This window comes from Sturnira hondurensis, unplaced genomic scaffold (assembly GCF_014824575.4).
Source record: "Sturnira hondurensis isolate 20B ecotype Veracruz unplaced genomic scaffold, ASM1482457v3 Scaffold0024400, whole genome shotgun sequence".
In the NCBI taxonomy this organism is placed as follows: Eukaryota; Metazoa; Chordata; class Mammalia; order Chiroptera; family Phyllostomidae; genus Sturnira; species Sturnira hondurensis.
Genome location: NW_028097031.1, coordinates 326,434 through 346,385, shown reverse-complemented (window position 1 = coordinate 346,385; position 19,952 = coordinate 326,434). Strand labels below are relative to the sequence as shown.

At 43.6% G+C, this 19,952-nt stretch overlaps 1 protein-coding gene across 5 annotated transcripts in view; it reads right to left on the bottom strand.

The window, feature by feature from the left end:
• Nucleotides 1–611: 611 nt before the first annotated feature.
• The window catches only part of NNT (nicotinamide nucleotide transhydrogenase), a 77,889-nt gene continuing 58,548 nt past the window's right edge, over nt 612–19,952 (bottom strand). For all 5 annotated transcript variants that reach the window (XM_037038522.1, XM_037038523.1, XM_037038519.1 and 2 more), the window contains exons 20-22: nt 5,016–5,134; nt 3,662–3,777; nt 612–1,590 (exon numbers count right to left, since the gene is read on the bottom strand). In XM_037038522.1, the coding sequence (XP_036894417.1) occupies nt 1,441–1,590; nt 3,662–3,777; nt 5,016–5,134 (385 nt within the window). In that variant the 3' untranslated portion in view covers nt 612–1,440. The remainder of the gene's footprint in view (nt 1,591–3,661; nt 3,778–5,015; nt 5,135–19,952) is intronic.

Genomic DNA, 19,952 nt, shown 5'->3' with positions numbered 1-19,952 from the left:
TTAAAAAGGAGTCATTTCTGCCTTACAACAAATACACACACATACACACAACCTCAATTTCACACACAGCAAAACAGAAATTGATGGCCAAACCAGCAGGTATTGTGAGTTGTAAACACAGGAAACATGAGCATCACAGTAACAACCTTCTCACCAGTTATTTCTTTGTTGTTGTTGTAGAGATAGTTCTTATGTGTTAACAATTGTTCCAGGAAACTCAGTGCCCCGTTATATAGAGACACGTATTGTAAACAATCACCACACATCCAACCTATAGAGAGCTTTTGGCAATGCAGCAAAGTCACACACACACAAAAAATCTACACTTTTACTGCAAAAAAAAAGAGATGTGATCTTTACTGGTGCTCAAACAAAAAGGTAGCTAAAAAAAAGTGCTACCGTTTCTCCCAAACGTGATCAATTACATAGGACTTCAAAGCATACGCTGATTTGGGAAATAAAACTAACAATTTCTTGAGAAGTGAACTTTCAATACAGGCTAATTTCATCTGTTGTATAGTAGCAAGTCTTCCCCGGATGTCAATACCAAGCAAGCAGAGCTACTCAATGTTAGCATTTTGTTGCCAGAGACAATGGCTACAGCACTGTGCAAACAGAATGAACTCATTTTATTAGGCAAATAGTTGAAATCCATTCAAGTGCACTTAGTACAGTACTACACGTTATATAAATTGATTGAAATTAAAGAGGGCTCCGATTACAAATGGGGTTTTAAAAAATACAACTAATACTGATTTCACATTATGTTTCATTGGTGTTCTAATGAAACACACAAAGCGAATGATTTCACTGCTCCCAGCATCGCTGGAAGATCACCTCATCCTTCACTGTATTAAAATAGAAGTGAGAAAACACACCCCAGAAATCTACCATTGAAAGCACAGTTTGGAAAACTGAAGCCAACGTGATACAGACGATTCAGATTACGGTGAGAGGTCAGAGGAGGGCTCAGGAGTTGATGAAAGTTCAAATGAGTCACATTTGTTGAAAAACCATAAACACAGGTGCCTGTGATGTTTATGCTGCATTAGATTTTTCAGATCCATGTTGGGTTAAATCTTCAAATCCTAGACTTAATTTCTTAAAATGTTACTAGCTACTGAGCAGGAATTTTTTAAAAATCCAAATGGAATACATATAAAATGAGGCTGCTCTTTCTCCTTTTAGAAAATACTTTTTATTTATAACACCAAAAAAATATGCACAGAAAGACATTTAGAATTTTCGATCCTTTTTTAAAACCGAGGGATAGTTGCTCTTGAAAAGTCTCCCTGAGTCTGCGTTGCTTTCTTCAGGGCCTTCTTTATCTTCCAAGAGCTTTGCCCCAGGTGTGTATCGGCCGTTTCTAGTGACACTTGCACCGCCTGTTCCCATGACTGGAGAAGTGGCTCCGTTAGGCAACAGCGTCACCTCTGAAAGTTACTTCTCATACGATTCTCGAACTTTTGCCTGCAGTGCGTCACACGTCTTCTTGGCGTCACCTAGAAGCATGGATGTGTTGGGTTTGTAGAAGATCGGGTTGTCCACTGCGGCATAGCCAACGCCCAAGGACCTCTTCATGACAATGACCTAGGAATAGGAGGCAGAGAGTGCGTTTAACAGACCTGGCTGGGAGGTGCTAGGCACACGAACACAGCCCTGCCCTAGCGCCAAACAGGCTTTGAGAGGCTTTTCAAATACACAAGGAGTATTTTTAATGCATACTTACATTGCATTAACTTTAATTTTTTAAATGGCCCCATACTTTTATACCCCTGAGAGAAAAAGTCATTTTAATAGTTTATCACTGAATGAGAAGATTGTAAGTGATTTTCTTCTTAGTGCCTTTGTCCATAAAGACTATGCATGGCATTTACTAGTCAGAAAACTAAGCATATTTTTATGAATGGGCTAAAGAGAACAAACAGAGTGCATAAGCTTCTACTAAAAATTTAAAATAAATGGTTGAAGGACAAATACCATATGATCTCACCTTTAACAGGATGCTAAACAACAAAACAAACAAGCAAGCAACATATAACCAAAGACACTGAAATAGAGAACAGGCTGACAGTGACCAGAGGGGAGAGGGGAGGGAATTTCAGGGGAAATGGGGGAGGGATTTAGAGGAACATATATAAAGGATACATGGACAACAACTGAGAAGGGTGGAAATGGGAGGGAGGGGGGAGCACGGGGGTGGGATGGGATGGGAGTAATAGACAGAAAACTGTACTTGAAAAATAATTAGATAAAAAATTTGAAAAAAAAGAAAACTAAAAAAATGATAATAAAAAATAAATAAATGTAGCTGAGTGGGAAAAGTGGTATGATTCCTATTCTACCACTTTGGCAAAATATATCAGAAAGTTCTAACACAAAAGCTCAAAGAGCAATCTAGCTTGTCCCAAGGGGCGTGTCAATAACTAATAACACCACAGAGCAGAGTGGAAGGGGTCAGTCCATCTCGAATGCTGATGGGCCACAGGCGTTTACAATCACACAGATTATGGAGGGTGATGTCCTATTCAATACGCAGGCAGTCCTTAAGAAATGAAAAACCTTTCTGTGGTCCTCTAGGACGGGCCATCTATCCAAAAACGAAAGCCATAGGCTCACACTCCAAACAGCATTAGTACAACAATACACTCTGCAAACTCTCAAATGTTAGTAATGACCAATGCAATAATTCTTCCTAGTCACATGACCCAGCACACAGCGTATCTACTCACGCACCACAAATATTAAGTTTTAAATTTATGTGTCTACAATAAAGAGAAACAAACTGAAGGGGGAAATGTACATTCTGTAATTATAGTTCTTTTTTTCTATTTTTTAAAAGATTTTATTTATTTCTTTATTTTTAGGCAGAGGGGAAGGTAGGGAGAAAGAGGGAGAGAAACATCAATGTGTGGTTGCATCTCACGTGGCCCCCACTGGGGACCTGGCCCACCACCCAGGCATGTGCCCTGACTGGGAATCAAACCAGTGACCCTTCAGTTCGCAGCCCGTGCTCAAGCCACTGAGCTCCACCAGCCAGGGCTGTAATCATAGTTCTTAAAAAGCAGCTATGACTCGGGAGTGGCACAGACGGGCCCACTGCTGGGGCAGAGGAGCACTGACAAGCCTCCGAGCTCCCTGCCACCCGGCCCCCCGCTCGTTCAGAAATAACGTGCGCATGCAGAATGCGCTTTCTCGTGCCGTGTTGCTGTTTGGATTCCTGAGGCTCCTTCCTTTTAGACACCCCCTAACAACATAGGAATTCCCTTCCAATAACATTAAATGGAAATAGGTGCTCATCTTCAGATACAAGGGCTGTGGTGCTGACTCACTGTCCCAGAGAGAAGCCACTGGCTTCCCTGGACTCACGCTGGAGTTCAGTCAGACTCAGTCCAGAGCGCTTGTCTCAGCAGAGGTTACAGACCACATTCACCCCTCCTCACGGTCCCATCGAGTTCCACTTAGGGTCAGGGCATTCATTCCGATTCTCTGGTGACCATGGAGTGGACAGAGGCTGCCTGGAGAGAACTGGACCCTAAACATACGCCAACCCCTGGGCCTCCTAAGCCTCATCACCTCTCACGGAGTGACCTGGGAAAGCTCTGAGTGTGCGTTTGAAGGGAGTGTTGGTCACAGAGCGGAGCACGAGTCTGGACTATACCTGCTTTGACTTCCAGACCTCGAGAACTGGCATGCCTGCAATAATAGAGTTGGGGTCTTCTTGAGCCGCCGAATTCACAGTGTCATTAGCTCCAATGACAAGGACCAAATCAGTGTCTGCACGAGAAAAGAAAAAAGGGAAAATATAGACCTCAAGGGAGTCACTTTCACTTCTTTTCAGGCAAATTCCTGACTTTATAAAAATGATAACAACAAAAGCTAGTATTTACAGGACCCACATTTCTGCCAGGCACTGTACAAAGAGCTTCACCAGAGAGGTTCAGGAACTTGGCCAGCGTCTCACAGCTAACGCGCAATACGCCCTGCATCGAAACCTGAGCATCCTGACTGGAACGTGTGCACTGTTATGCTTTCGCTCCCCACAGTGGATCTACCTAATGTGACTTCACCTAGTTCTTTCACTATCCCCAAATGATCTTGCCAGTTACATTATTTTATAATGTTTGCATTCCACCTTCAACTTCTAAAGTGACCAGTTAAATGCAATCTGATGGCTAAAAGAAAATGGTCTAAGAGTCTGCACTATGTTAAAGCTGTGTCCATAACTCCTGGAACTGGCAGCTTTCACACATAATTAAGCAACAATGAAATCTGAAAGGAGGCATAAAACTAAAATGGCCTAAATGCCCTCTTTAAGCACTATCATATAAACTACCCAGGACTCCGCCAAAAGGCCATGTGAATCTAGACATGTGCACGATTTCATTGTTTTTCTCTGACAAACAATATTTTTTTAAGTTTACAGTGGATGCTTGCCAGAGGGAACTGGTTTAATTTTAACAAACACGGTCCTGGGCCGAATGTCATTAGCAGTCAACACCCAGTGACAGCCACGAAGTTCAGCGCCTTACCTAATCAAGGTCTAGTGCTCCAAAGGAAAAAGAAACCTGCTCTACTGACCATGAATTGGTACAACCAGAAACCAATAAACATGGTAAAAATGAGAAATGGAATCATCGATGGCAATTTTACAAATGAGGAGCCTGAGGCTGAGTACCTAGCTCAAGATCACGAGAGAGAGTCAGGGCCTGCATTTCAAAGCCAGGTGGGCTCCGGGACCCCGCAGGCAATGCCGGCTCAGCATCACCGCCCAGGACCTGTCGCATCCTTCCGCTCTCCTCACTGGGACACTGTTAGCTATGCTGCTCACAAACCTGGTGACCCGCAATCAGTACTACTTCATTTATTTGGTTTCCACTGCATCCCTACTGGGAGCAGGTTCCTCTTCCTCTGACCAGGGGGTCTTCCGGGACCCCCCAACCCGTGTCTTAAGGCAGGCACAGCTTTATTCACATTAAGAATATGTGAATGTCCCCATCGGCCCCATCACTTACCTGGGAAATCATGGTTGATCTCGTCCATTTCCAGCACAATATCGTATGGCACCCCAGCCTCCGCCAGCAGCACATTAAGCTGACCAGGCATCCTGCCGGCGACTGGGTGGATTCCAAACCTGGACAGGAAACAAGCGAACAGCTGGCCTTACTGGATGGGCCAAAGTGCACAGAGACCCCAGTATCGCCTCCCAATCTGCACAGTCTGTTCTTGGCGCCTCTGCCTCTCCTGGTACTATCTCATCGCTACAGGCAGGAACAGAATTAGCCCAGATATGTGGTCAATTTACAGATGTTGAAGTTGGAGATTCATAGCTCTGTATACACAAACTAGAACGCCCCTCAGAAAAATAAGTGTAACTTTAGAACCTGACTCTTCTATATATGTTTTAAGTACAATGAACTTCCAACAATATTAATACATAATATCACCTTACATTTAATAAGCAGTGTTCTTTTGTTAGAGTTTCTGATATATCTTGAATCTTTAAAAACTGATGGAAGTCAGCATGGCATTAAGCAGTTGGCATGAAAAACCATTATTCCATCAAAAGCTGGCTCTACATTCAACTTTAACCTCTGTGTTCTAAAGTGGGGAAATAAAATACCATCATGTGCATAGTTATGGCCTTCAGTCTTTCAGAGAGCGATTTTCTTTCTGCAAAAGAAACTGAGGCATCAGCCACAGTGGGGTCTCTGCAGTCATTTAATCCGACTCTTCCCCACCGTGTCGATCACGGTCTCCCAGCACTGGGCAGTGCCGGTCACATAGGAAGGTCTCGGTAAAAAGTGAGTGAGCGAGCGAGTGAATGAATGAGTCCAGTGAAGAAATGCATTTTATAGAATCCCTGGACTGCGATCCACCCAGTCTCAGCTTTAATTCCTTCAGTGACCAGAAACTTACTCCTTCCTCAGGTTTACTGCATTACTACACAATCCCGATAATGACATATAACACCTATGCACATGTGCACACACATACACTCACTACAGGAAGCCAGGGAGAACCCCCACCTCAGGGCTCTCCCAGGTCCGCAGTTTTGGCATCTGGGACCATGAGTCTACTCCCTCTTTCAAACGGAAGTCCCTTTCCGCTCTCCCAGGACGCCTAAGCAAAACATCCTCAGTTCTTTCAACTATTGGACGACCAACAGGATGTCCTAGTTACCTGTCCTCACCTCCGCTGGCAATGGCCAGCTCAATCTGCAGTCCCCTAAAAGGAATGTAGTATGTTGGCTGTGATCAGATGCACAAGGCCCAGCAAGAAAATCACATCCTCGGATCTTCCGCTGACAAACCACGTCTGCACGGGCATCTGCAGCCCGCACACCGTCTCTCACAGAATGCGTGGCCCCTGACGGAGCGCTGCTGCCCACGCAGGAACTGCCGCCCAGCCAGGCCGCCCTCCCCACTCCTAACACAGGTCCTGCTAGGAACAGACTAAAGCACGGGAGTGGACCCCTCAACAGGCCTGAAAGGAGCTACAAAATGACCTTCCACCACCCGGAAACTGGCCGATGCTTCTCTACAGCTGTAAAACCAATCATGAAGAGTCTGAGTTACTGGAAGGCTCGTGATTGGAAAAAAGGAAAGATATCAAGTGACCGACAGTCTCTTTTACCAAATTCCCTTTTATATAATCTTCCCGCTGGGATCACTGAATGTTCCTAAATAACCGATTTATGTTAAAAAAACAACAACAGAACTCAGGCTAAGAGGAAACCACCTGTGGGTGGCTGTACAGTGGAGCATCACTTTATTTCTCCTCCTTTTAATATTTTTCTATGAAAATGTACAGTTTAAATTAACTATAGTTGAAATAAATTAACATGTCTTGTTTTTATATTGATATCATTTATAAATTATTTCTCAGCTATTATTTTAGTCTGTCCCTAACAAACTCCATCAAGAATTAGAATTTAGGGTAATTGATTCAAATCTAATACTTACTTATTTACTTAAATAAACTGGGTTTTAGAGCTGCATTCCTATATCCAAAAAAGTGAGCGGGAATGTATGCAAGTATAAACAATAAAATACAAAAAATAAAAGCAACAATGAAAGAAAAAAAGAATGTATGTAAGAGGGGCTGGCATGCATTTTGACATAATGACTACGACTGATACCTTAGGATGTACTATGCAATTTGCTGAACCTTTTTAGTAAATAGTTAAGCTGCTATTCAAACTCAGGCCCTTCTTCCTGAAGAGTCTGACCTTCTAACTACTGTACAATGCAGTCAGTAGAGTCAGGCAATTTCAGAGATGATTTTGTTTAATTAACAGCTTAGGTTAACCAGCTGTATGACGCTGGGCAAGTCACTTAATGACCCTCTCTGGTCACTTTTCCCATAGAGCAGTAACCAGCTGTTAGTATAAGCCCACGCCATGCCTAGGAATATAAAACCTCCGTGCAGAGGAGCTCTGAGAAAGCCTGTTTATCTCTGCTCGAATGGGTGAAATAAGGAGTTCCGAGATCCAATTTATTGTGTGCTTCGAGAAAAACTGAGAGCCAAGAAATGTTTGACAATGCTACAAGCTACTACAAAAATGAAATATTTGCATGGACCCATAGACACAGGAGAAAGAAAATGTCTCTTGTGTGCAAAGTACTACAGCTATGCAAAGCCTTTACCAGAACCCCTTAAACACTGGGGAAGCAGACTTTGAAAACAAGACTACGGCTGGGTGGGAGAAACGAACTGGATAAAATAAACTATTAGTCAGCTGAGATTCACTCGAAAGGAAGTTACCGCCTCGTCCCTCAGCAGCCCCTGCAGCCATGCAGTTATGGTTACTGACGACGGTGCTCACCCACTCTCCCCCTCCCACCGGGTTTTAATTCTGCAATGGTAATTTCTCCGACCACTGATGGGACCGGAACAGTTCAACACCTGAGTGAGAAAATTAAAAATGTTCTCTAAGAACAATATTGCTGAAATCCTAATGCCATCCTCTGTTCCACATCAGACTTCTCCATCACTCCTGAAAACCCGGCAAACGCTGACGACGGACAGTCACCCTCCTCCCGGCAGAAACATGAAGCGCATCCTGCACAGCTGCTTCCCACCCCCTCTGAGAAGGCGCCTCCACGCTGCGCTCCAGTTCAGGAAGCCGCTTCAAATGTCAGTATTTTTACAGTGGCAATAAAACATTTGAAAAAAATTTCACCGGGTACCAAAGTAAACGAGGATTACCACTAAACTTTAAATACAAACATAAGTAGCATTTTAATATTTGCATAATAACAGCATTGTAAAATGAATGTAAAAAGACAGACTTGGAAAGAAAATGCACTGTATTAAAATAACCAACACGCCCTCTTCAGCCTGCCGGTGGCCATGGCTTTAGGAAAAGACATGCTAAGGGGAAGTTTCAAAGGTGCGTGACTCTGTGAACAAGCATCTGAGTCTTTAGTCCAGGACTCTGAACCTTGTCTTCTAGGATGGGATGGCTAAATAATCCCTTAAGTTCATGGGCAACGGCAGTGGTGAGAAAAATACATTATCAGGCTCAGAGAAGGGAAGGTCACTTACATGTAATAATCCAAATTTTAGAAAAGGGGGAAGACTGAATGTGTGTGATCCTTGCTTAAAGTGAGACAGAGGGCAGAGCATAAGATAAAATGATGCACCTGAGAGAAAGGCTTGGTCATGTGGCTTTAAAGCCATGCAGGACACTAAAGTATGTAAAAATAAGAAAGTCATTTGAACAGCAAAATAAATAAGGGTAGCAATAGACTATAAACCACTGGGGAAAATGCAAATTCATGAGTCAAGACTGATACCAGACTCATAAGTCAACAAGGAAGGGAAGGAAAGAGGGAGGGAGGGAGGAAGAGTTACCCTACAGTGGTAGACCATCCGCTGATACATGTGGTGGGTTATAAAACCACTATTTTGTAACCATCATAATAAAATTGGTCTGGATAAATTTCAGCAGCATGCACTCAATCTAGGGAGTAAATGAGGGGCATTTGCTAGATCTTAAACAGCACTCAAAGCAATTTGCCCGTCCTTACTCTTACCTCAATAGAGAAAGAAAAATATTTAAAGACGTTCAGTGCTTTCTCTAAGAGCTATTTTATTAAACTTGATCAATAAGAATGAGTGATTATTAGAAACACTAAACATCTATACTTTTTGTACCACGGGCATTTGATTAAGTGGATAGAGTCCGTATTTTTCCTTCTCCTTCTCCTCAGCTAACAGTTCCTTGTAAATACCTAACAAAATAGATTATCCAGATTAACAAACTACATCTCAGCCAAGAAGAACTTGCAACCCTGGAACTGTAATTTATTTTAATGCACTGTTTGGTTTATACGGGTACTAACTGAACATTCTTCTAAGTATTATGTGAGAGAACCAAAGGCCCAGAGAACACACTCCAACAACGGCAGGGATCTTGTAATTAAATTGGAGGGGCCTGATGCGTCCTTTGTTTTCAACAATGATGGAACAGAATAATTTCAAACAGAACATCTTAAAATCAAAACTTGTACTTTAGAAAGGTCGTTTCACTTTGCAGAGGTTCTAACGTATTATTGGTCAGCTGATCTTCATTCCAGGGTCATGTCAGTTTGTATTTCAACCGTGTCCGCTTCGAGCCAACATTCCGAATTAATACGGGTTTGTTTTCCCACATTCGCAAACCAGTGCTCCTGCCTCTGTCACTGACTAGACCCAATGACGTAACTAAATAACCAGATTTAGTTCAGGGAGTTGCTGCTTAACAGCATCAGAGGTTCAAGAAAAACACAAAATACCCAAAGACTTAGAAAACAGCACACTCTGAGTGAAAAAAAAAGTTGGCAGGCTAGAAAAAAGGCAAAACATTATTTTCAAGCAGACCAAACAAAACAGAAGTTGAGCAAAGAGTCCTCATTTTTGGAGAACAGAAAGGAATAAAATGGTCTTCAAATGCAAAAGAAAGAATTGGAATTAATTTTTTAAATATTTTTGTTAATTTAAACCAAATGCCCCAGTGAAGGAACGTTACATACTTCTTCTCTGGATTAGGGAGAGAGAGCTGATGTACTAACTACCCATTCAGCACAAAGTGGAGTCAAGAGTATTTCACACAGAAATGTGAAGGATGGTTGGTTGACAGCTGACATGATAAAGCCGGTCCTAGCAGCTGCGACAGTCCTGCAGGTATGGGAGCGGGGAAGGGATCAAAACCAATGGTCTGAACTACTAATAAGGAAGGAGCAGCTCAGGTGAGACTGGGACTTCCAGACCCTTCAGACACTGCTCTACCTCAATCCTGGAGGATTAATGACTATGAATTACTCATCTGAGTCTTTTGAGATGTCAATAATAGTCTTGGACCCCAAAAACTTAATCTCCCAATCCTGATCACAAACAAGTATTCTCTGCTTTCCCCGGGTCCCCTCCTCTTTCCAAAACCTGATTGGTGAGACTTAAGACTAAGAAGAGTCATTGTACTACATGACATGTAAGGTCTGAATTCATTTCCTATTGCTGCTGTAACCAATGACCACAAACTGAGCAGCTTAAAACAACACAGACGAATGCTCATACAGTTCTGGAAGCCAGAAGTCCAAAACCAGTTATCCTGCACTGAAACCCAGGTGTCGGCAGGGCCGCATTTCCTCTAGAAATCCATTGCATGCTGTTTCCGGCAACAGGACGCTGCCCCCATCCTTGGCTTGCAGCTGCATCACTGTGACCTCTCTTTCCAATGTCACATTTCCTTCTCTGACCCTGACCCTTCTTCTTCTTTCTTATGTGGACCCTGGTGACTCTGTGGGCATGCCTGAATAATTCCAGATAACTACGCTATCTCAGATTCCTCATCTTAACCTACTTAGTCCCTTCCGCCCTGTAAGGCCACACATTCCCAGACTTTAAAGATTAAGAGATGAACTTATGTGGGAACCATCCTTCAGCCTACCACAGACTCCCCGTCCAGCCCTCGACTGCCGTGAACTAGGGCTTCTATTTTAGCTGAGTAAGCCAATATACACCTTGTGATTTACTTTTGGATTTCAATTTTGGATTCCTCCTTGATTCCAGTTTTTTGTTTCTCTGTTTAACTTTATTTGTTTCTAATACTGCCTTTACTTATCTTCAAATTAATCCATCTAGCTATATCATCTTCATGCTTTCACTCAGGTGCCTTGGACCAAATTAGAAATCAAAAACCTCAAAATGTATTAGTTATCATTGTAATATTTGATTAACTACAGACTTCATGAAGAGGATGTTCCCTTTGAGCTGGTTGCGAAGGGCAAATAATCACAAAGCTAACCAACATGTTATGCTGAACATCCCAAAGGACAGATCTCTTTATATCTGTTTGCAGGATAATTTATTATACTAAACTTGAAGACGCTAAGATTGGAGGAAAAACACACGCAAGGCTATTACAACACAATGCCAATGTTTTGAGAGAAACAACAGAACACACTACATTTACAGAAATATGTATGTGCATGTTGATGAGGCAATGTGAGTTTATAACAATTCTGGCCCATGTAGCTGGCTAATCTCCAAAGTACGTATTAAAGTTAATTGTATCAGACATCGGTCAGCCGTCACCGCCAGTTTCCAGGAATCGCTGGCCAAAGCTCACCAATGTTCCATCATCACATGAAGAATTTCCAGATTTCCAAACTGCAAAACCTACTGGCCTTTTACTTCTTCCCTTTGAACTACAAAAAAATAACTTTTACTGTGCAAATGCTTAAAAAAACAGAGTCGACTGTCCCTGACCACAATAATATTCTACAGAAGAGAAAGAACTACTGGAACGAGGTCACAGATCTTCCGCGCAGCCTCGCGCTGCCTGTATGCACCTGCTCTTCCCGTGCCCGTGTCCTCACGCCTGGTGGGCACGGCTGCACGCTGCAGACGGAGAGCTCCTGCGTACATTCCCATGGTGCCTGGCGCTCGAGTCTAAGTGGTCAACTGAGATGAGGAGGGTTTTAAGCAACACAGTGTGCCCCACAGGGTGTGCTAACTCATAAACTTTTTACATTTCCTTTTAGACAAAGAACTTAGGGAAGTCATAGAGAGTAGCAAGTAAATGCTGTGGAGTCCCACTGTCTGAGTTCAAAACATCTGGTTCATACAATGTGCCGTCACTGATGTGGCTCAGTTGGCTGAGCATTGTCCTGTAAACCAAAGGCTGCAGTTCGATTCCCAGTCAGGGCATGTGCCTGGTTTGTGGGTTCAGCCAGTTAAGAAGCAACCAATTGATGTTCGATGTTTCCTCCTACTCTTTCTCCCTCCCTTCCCCTCTCTCTTAAAATCACTAAGTATGTCCTCAGGTGAGGATAAAAAAAATGTGGACAATTTACTGCTGTGTGCCTTCTGTCCTCAAGTGTACAGTGTGACTGATAAAAAAATGTCTCCAGAGGATCATTGTGCGATTTCGGTGACAGAGCCTCCGTAGAGGACTTTTCACACGAAGCTCTTCAGATCGACCAATGGCTGGCCCGTGCGAGCATTCAATAAATGTAACCTGTAATTAAAACATTATATTCAAGTACATTTTGGTCATTTAATGTTCACCTGAACTTTTCACTTAAACACCCATTTTTGTGATCATTTACATGAACACATTTTTACATTAAAACAAATGTTGGTTTGATATCAGCATTTTTGAAGTTGGTTTTCTAATTTTTACCTGGAAATCCTAGTAAATATCAATATAATCCAAGAAAAACCAGAAATTATTTGTACTTACAACTCCATCAAGACCAGAGAAATTTCATCATCAGCACAGACTGAGGCAAACAACCATGAGCACTGAACTCAGTGGGAACTGGTCAAAACTAATATTTGAATACAGATCGACTTGGACAGAATCAATTTCAAAAGGCCATAGTTAACCCTTCCACTGATACTACTGAGCAAAAAGTATTATTTCTTCAACTCACAAATGTCATCAAATCAGGGCAGTCTCTTCAATTATCTTTTTTTTATTTTATTTATTTATCTTTAGAGGGGAAGGGAAGGAGAGAGGGAGAAAAATATCAATGTATGGTTGCCTCTCATGAGTCCCCTGCTGGGAACTGGCCTGCAACCCAGGCATGTGCCTTGACTGGGAATCAAACCGTGATCGTGTGGTTCGCAGGCCCGCACTCAGTCCACTGAGCTACACCAGCCAGGGCTCTTCAATTATCTTAAAGTGAGAAAATTTTTAACACTTTTGGCTATTTCCCTCTCTCATATATGAAAATGATAAAGTCTTTCATAGAACATTATACAATGAAAGCTAAGTCTTCACTCACCAATAAACATAGACCCAGGCACAGTTTTGTTTTTGGAGTTGGTTTTGTGGGGGGGGGGGGTTGGTAAAATAATCTACTCAAATGAAACAACCTGATCTTCAGAGCCTTTTAAATTAATCAAGAAAGAATAAAAACAAATAAAAGTTTAGACAAGAGCTATCCATGAATATCATATGAAGTGGGTACAATTTGGTGAAGAAGCAATTTCTTAAAAAACCATAACCCTAAGACTCTCTTATATGATATGAATTTCATTCTTAAATGTTGCTACTACACATTAGATTTCAGACACCACATGTCCTAAAGGGGACACAACAAGGTGAACTTCTACAACCACGAGCCTTGGAGACAATGTGTCCCGACCATTGTATGGACACCGATGTGTCCTGACCAGGGTGCACTGTATCCGCTGTTCTTGGATATGCGGGAATATTCCGGAGTATAAAACAGCCCCATGGGTCCCACCACAACTGCTCAAATGCACTATGTTCTCCTGATTGCATTATGGAAATACCCAGATTCAGTTCAGTAACAAATCACCAAGGAGAGCCAAGGACCCAACACAGGGACACCGTGCCCTTGTTCTAAAGTATTCACAGTGTTCTCTCCATTTTAGAGCCTCTTGCAAATAAATAGTGAAAAGGGTCTCCGGATTGTTTTGATCTCTTTAGATGTTTTTGGAATCACTGTGCAAAATCTATTTTCATACTCAAGATATTCAAAGGCCTAATGTCCTTTCTGTTGCTGTGTTTTCTATCTTAAAAATCAAACTACAGGACAATGTACATCGATAGGATCCTGGAATTCTGCCTGTGCAGTATCATCATCCCACATTTACCGAAATACGTTATTCTCAGCTCCAAGGAGGAAGACAAATTAACTAGAAAAAAGACACAGCAAAGGAAAAAAAGAAAAGGAGGGTTCCTTTATTAGAAGCCTACTTATTCTTCCTGTTTTGAATCATAAATATTTATAAATCAATAAAACCTTAAAAGTGAATGTAGACCTTAAAGATCCTCCAATCCAACTGTTTCTTAAGGCGGGAACCCTCCATTCAACATTGTCCCAAACATGTGCACGTTCTGTTCAGTTGCAGGACGGGCTGGGAGCTGCCCTGGGCTGCACCAGGTGGTCCCTGGAACGGGCTACACATGACGGACCTTTCATTCTGCATTTGCATGTGGCAAGGCTCCATTCTGAGAAGGGCCCGTGGAGGTAATAAGAAGGTTTGCTACTCTGGTCAATGCTTTTTAATTAAATTGTGTATGTCACTGGTGAAGAGTAAGGTGGCATCTGAAAAAGGCAGATTTCTTTCCTGTGTCACATTCTGATCCGAATTTCTGATGGACAGTTACATGTCACTTACTGAAAGTGCAAGAAAAGGCTATTTTTTAAAGAACTAATTTTAGCAGATGTAGTTTGGGAGAAAAACAGGAAGGAGGATCACTGTGACGGGACTGGTGAACTCCCCTTGCTGATGAAAGGCCGGGACCAGCCGGGAGGGGCTGGCCGGTCCCTCTCAAGGAGAACACGGCAGCGAAGTAGAAAAAGCCTTCCTCCCAAGGCGGACTGTGTCCACGAAGCCTGATTAATGACAGAGATGAGGGAACCAACTTTCTGGTGAAGTTCCTTAGGCAAAAGGACAGACATCCAGCTTTCAAAATTGTGAAAGTCCTTCCGACAAGCAGTGGTCCAAACAAACTCACTCACACAATTCCAAATGAAAAAAAAACGTTCATTTCATTTCCTAGGACTCTCCATTAGCCAGAACAAGAGAACAGTATGTATCTTCCTGTCAGCAAATGAGGGCTGAGTGGCTGCCCTGATCTGAAGCCTGGGGTTCAGAGCCATGGCCTGTCTCTCTCCAGGAAGAAAACGATGAAGGTTAGAGAGCTCACAAAAATGTCTCAGGGGTGCAATTTTTCTGGTAGAGAATAGTAGAACCTGTCCTATGACGGGGAATGAGGAAATGTTTGATGAATGGTGACAGTCACATTTTCCATGAGGACATGTGGCCTGTGACACAGAGGACACCCAAAGAACGAGACGTCATCTGAAGAGGATGCAATCGGGCCACTGAGTGCAAACTCTAACCATGTCACTTGGAGGAGAGTATGAAAGATGGGGCCCAATTATGGCTTTTCTACCACCTAACCCAATCCAGCTACCAAACCCCAAAGACCATCAGAAGCACTGCTAAAGCAGTTTTTATTTCAAAGTAACCAGCAAGACTGTGAAGAATGATATCAGAGAAAAAGCCAAACTTCTACTTGGCCACTACTGTCCTAGATGATGACAGCCTGACACGTTCTGGGGATTTAGTGGAAACTGCACAGAACTGCATCGTTCTGTCTGATGTTGCTGAATGGCTCTTGGGACACAGTGGCCGGTGAGCACCGAGAAATGCAAGCTATAGGCAAGATACTGAAGGATCAGAGCACGAAATGAGAGGGGGCTTTTATTTCTCTACACTCTGCCAAGTTTGCATGGACCTCCCGAATAAAATCCGCTCGGGGAGTTTGTTGTGACTAATACTAGCACTAAGAGCCCAAAGTCACCCTGATGGTCAGGGTTTCCAAAGAACGAGTCTGCAATGCACAGCTGGCAGAGGCTTTATAAAAGCAGTAAGTCACTGGCTTTTAACACAGTCTTCCGTGGTGGACGGTGTAAAGCGACAGGAAGCCCAGTGGACAGTCCAAACCCAGAAGGAAGATGGCCACAGCAGTCACCTCCGACCTGAGAGGTCACTGGCAATTCCACACATAGGTTGAACAGAGGTGTGAATGAAGACCCACGCTTTCTTTGGTTTTCCTCTACTCCACCAAAAGTGTCACTCGCTCAACCAATTACGCAAATAACTCCCATCATACCCCGCTCCCTGGCCACCATGTTTTTCAGGAGGGCAAAGAAACACCCCATATTCTTCCAGAAAACCAGAAGCACTGGCTACATTGTCATCCAACAGAGCCAGTTATAACTCAGAGAGTGACACTTCGTTTCAACTCACAGCTGAACTGGAGACACAATGGGGTGATAAGTGACTCGCACACAGTTCAGAGGCTCGAAAGCCTGTGAACCAGCCTCCCGCTGAGTGTGAACTCCGCAGCGTCAGGCATGCTGATCTGCGCGTTCACCGACATGTCCTCCAGACCTGGAACAGGGCCTGGCACGAAGCAGTGTGTAACTGATTACTTGTTCAGTGAACGGTCATGGACGCTCACAAACAGTCACGTCTGAAAAGAGTGTTGCAGAGCTAGCATGAAATGCTAAACAATGTCTGCTTCTTTGCCCACATACTACACTGAACCTTTTGTCTGGCCTCATTTCTATTCTTGCCGCAAACACTTACCTTTACTGCTTTATAAATGTGTGTGTGTTACCTCTCCGACACCCCCAAAACCTAACAAATCTAAGAAAGCTGAACTCTATTTATTTCGATTACATTTAATCCATGAAATACGGGAAAATTCCGTTAGAGAAACAAAATCTTTCAGAATCTCCAAAGAATAAATTGTTTAGTAAAAATAACATATATTTATACCCATAGCCATGTCAGACAAGACTGTAAAACACTATTAAACTCTAAGTACCACTGGCAGCTGGAGGTGTTAAGAGACAGAGGAAGAAAAAATACTTATTTTTAAAAACCTGCAAAAAACCTTTGTGTGACAAGTAGTATAAGCGGGTTGCAATGTCCCCTGGGCGGTCACCTGCCTTCTCCTCTGCATTCCTTCCCTACTTCTGCAAACCGTCACAGTGAGGAACGGAGTCCATCGGCTGCTTCCTTTGTTTACAGATTTGCTCTCTTTACAACTATAAACTTTGAGAGTGGGAATTGGGCTAATGCACTCTCCTGGCAGTCTCAGTGCCCAGCAATAAATTTCTATCAATAAATTATGGAGAGAAAGATATAGTTGATCATCAATATGAAAGCAATATTTAACATCAGCTAGTCAATTTAAGAAGTTGAAAGGTGGTTTGACAAATTCAAAAAACTTCTGTGATAATCCAAGCTAATAATTCTTCACAAAAAGAAACTCAAGCAGTGATTAATTATTTTAAAAAATTATACGTCTTTCTAGGAATTATTCACTAGGAAAGCTAGTGAATAATTGCTTTATAAGGAAAAGCCTATCCTATCAATGCAAGGATTAGGAAATAAAGACAAAAAATGTCTATGTTCTTGTAAGCTTTTCCCCTGAAACGCTTTCAGAAACCAAGTGCAGGTTAGGTAAGCACCAGAGGCACCTGGGCACCTGGGCAGCAACAATACCGGGGCCAAATCACCCTCCCTCAGCTGCCCAGGACCACGTTGTGGCTGCGGCCGAAGGGAAGGCACACAGGAGCGTCTCAACATCCATCACGGGCCATGAGGCCAGACAGTCTGCGTGACAGATGCGACTTTTCTTGGCACCACATGGACATAACTCGCTGATGACAGTCGTATGTCCACACTGGCACCTTTCCACCGGAGACGGTGCGGATACGTCACCCCATCTGGACGCTGGGCGCGCTGGGGTCCTGGGGCTCAAAGCGCTCCTCGAACCAGAGCCCCGCAGCTGTGCTCAATGAACACAGCGGGAGCACCACGGGGTGACGAAAGGGCTAAATGACCGCAAACTGTAAATACAGACTTCTTTCATTAAAACCCGAGGTAGCCACGGCAGCCATCTCCTGTTGAAAAAGACGGTCTGCCTCTTGGAAAAGCAGCCAGCGGCTTGTCCATACGTGTTCCTAACTTTGTAAAGAAAACACGCCTTTCTGCTAGGAAAAGATGACGACACGCTTGAAGCAAAATCAACAAAGTTCCTATGATTTCCTTTAAATGAAAACAAAAAATCTTCACACAGAAGAAAGGAAAAATACGTAATCCACAGTCATCATGTCATTAGTAAGAACAGCTCTCCCCCATTTAAATCAAACTTGAGATTTACAGAGCTTGTTACAAAGCCCATGTGGAAAGTTCAACCTACTATAGTAAAAAAAAAAATCTATTATCTACTAACAAAATTAAATATCTCCCATAAATTTTCAGTCAAATAATGACTTTTCCCAGGCATTGTGACAGATGCCACCCGACAGTGGCAGTGTGTACGTCCTCGTGGACAAAATGCAAACTTCGATGAGGTCAGAAACTCAGCTTCCAGGGGTCTTACCCTTTCCTTTTCAGATCTTCTCCTCCACCTGCTCATTTCCCTCCGTTCATGTCCCGCCTCCCGTCAAGCTGCCCATCAAGCAGCCCTATGACCCTCTCCAACCGTCAAGCAGCCGTAGTACCTTCTCCAGCTCTGTGCCCAGCTAACACTGGACCCACCTTCCCTGGCGCCTAGAGGACACGGCTGACCAGCGGGAAGCAGAGGGCAACGTCAAATGAAGCATCCCCTTCTCTCTCTCTTGCCATCTCTCTCCACATTACTATGTTCGCCAGTCATCTCCTAAACATTCATTGCAGTGACAGAAGGCATTGCTAATACATTCAACTCTCCACATGTGGATTGAATACAGAGAGACCATTTCTTTTTAGGAAAATCATTAAAGATTCTTCAACACATCTCTTCCACTTGTAGGTCTGCAAAGTGGCAACCGTGACTGAAAGGGAGGCAGCGTTTCAGAGCCTACGTGAGTGAAACTAGGAACGAGTTACTGAAATGGGACTTCTTACATGAGAATGAAGAGACAGAGCCACCGATTTTTCTGACCTTCTGTCTGCAGTGCTCTCGGGAAGCACTAACTGTGGGAACCCTGCACGGCCCAGAAATGCCAAGCCTGCCACAAAACAGTATTTTAACGCTTCATATGCAAAACGCATGGACTTGGGATCACCAGGTGGCAGAGACTGGAGGAAGAAGTGAGAGAAGAAAGGGTGGGGGGAAAGAGAGAAAGAAAATGCCACCTACGTGAACATTTCAGGTAACACCCTGATTTTATCAGGGGTCTCTCACTGCTACTAATAGCTGAGACATTCCAGCCAAAGCTCAGGGCTCTGCAAGCATCCTGCAAACATCCTGTCCAGTGCCAGTCAGGAACTGGACTGGAACCTCCAGCTTGAGGCATGCCATTTCACTTATTTTCTTTCTTTTTTTAAAAGATTGTATGTACTTATTTTTAGAGAGGGGGAAGGGAGGAAGAGAGGGAGGGAAAGATCAATGTGTGGTTGCCTCTCACGTGGCCCCCAGTGGGGACCTGGCCTGCAACCCAGGCATGTGCCCTGACTGGGAGTCCAACCACCAACTTTTTCACTCGCAGGCAGGCACTCGATCCACAGAGCCACACCAGCCAGGGCTGGCTTACTTTCTTATCATCTGCCCTTAGGCAAAAGTATAAGGTTGGCATCTACAAGGGATCTTTATTTATGGACAGCAACAGTTTCGTCAACATACATTCACATCCTGGTGAACTAACTCATTCCCGTAATCACAGTCACCTTGTCTCTCAAGGCGATGCACCTGCTCCCCCACAACACACAGCAGTCTGCCTCCCCTCCCAGGGAGAAGTCCGCACACACGGCGCCTGCGCCACCTCCCAGCCAAGCTCCAGAGCAGGGACCCAAAGGGGCGAAGGACAGACACCAGGAGCCTCAAGGGTCAGCGCCCTCTGGCCCCACTGTGACATCCCTCAAGCTCACTCTCCATCCAAGGCCCTTTGGAATGATCTAGAAATGCAGAGTGCTCCCCT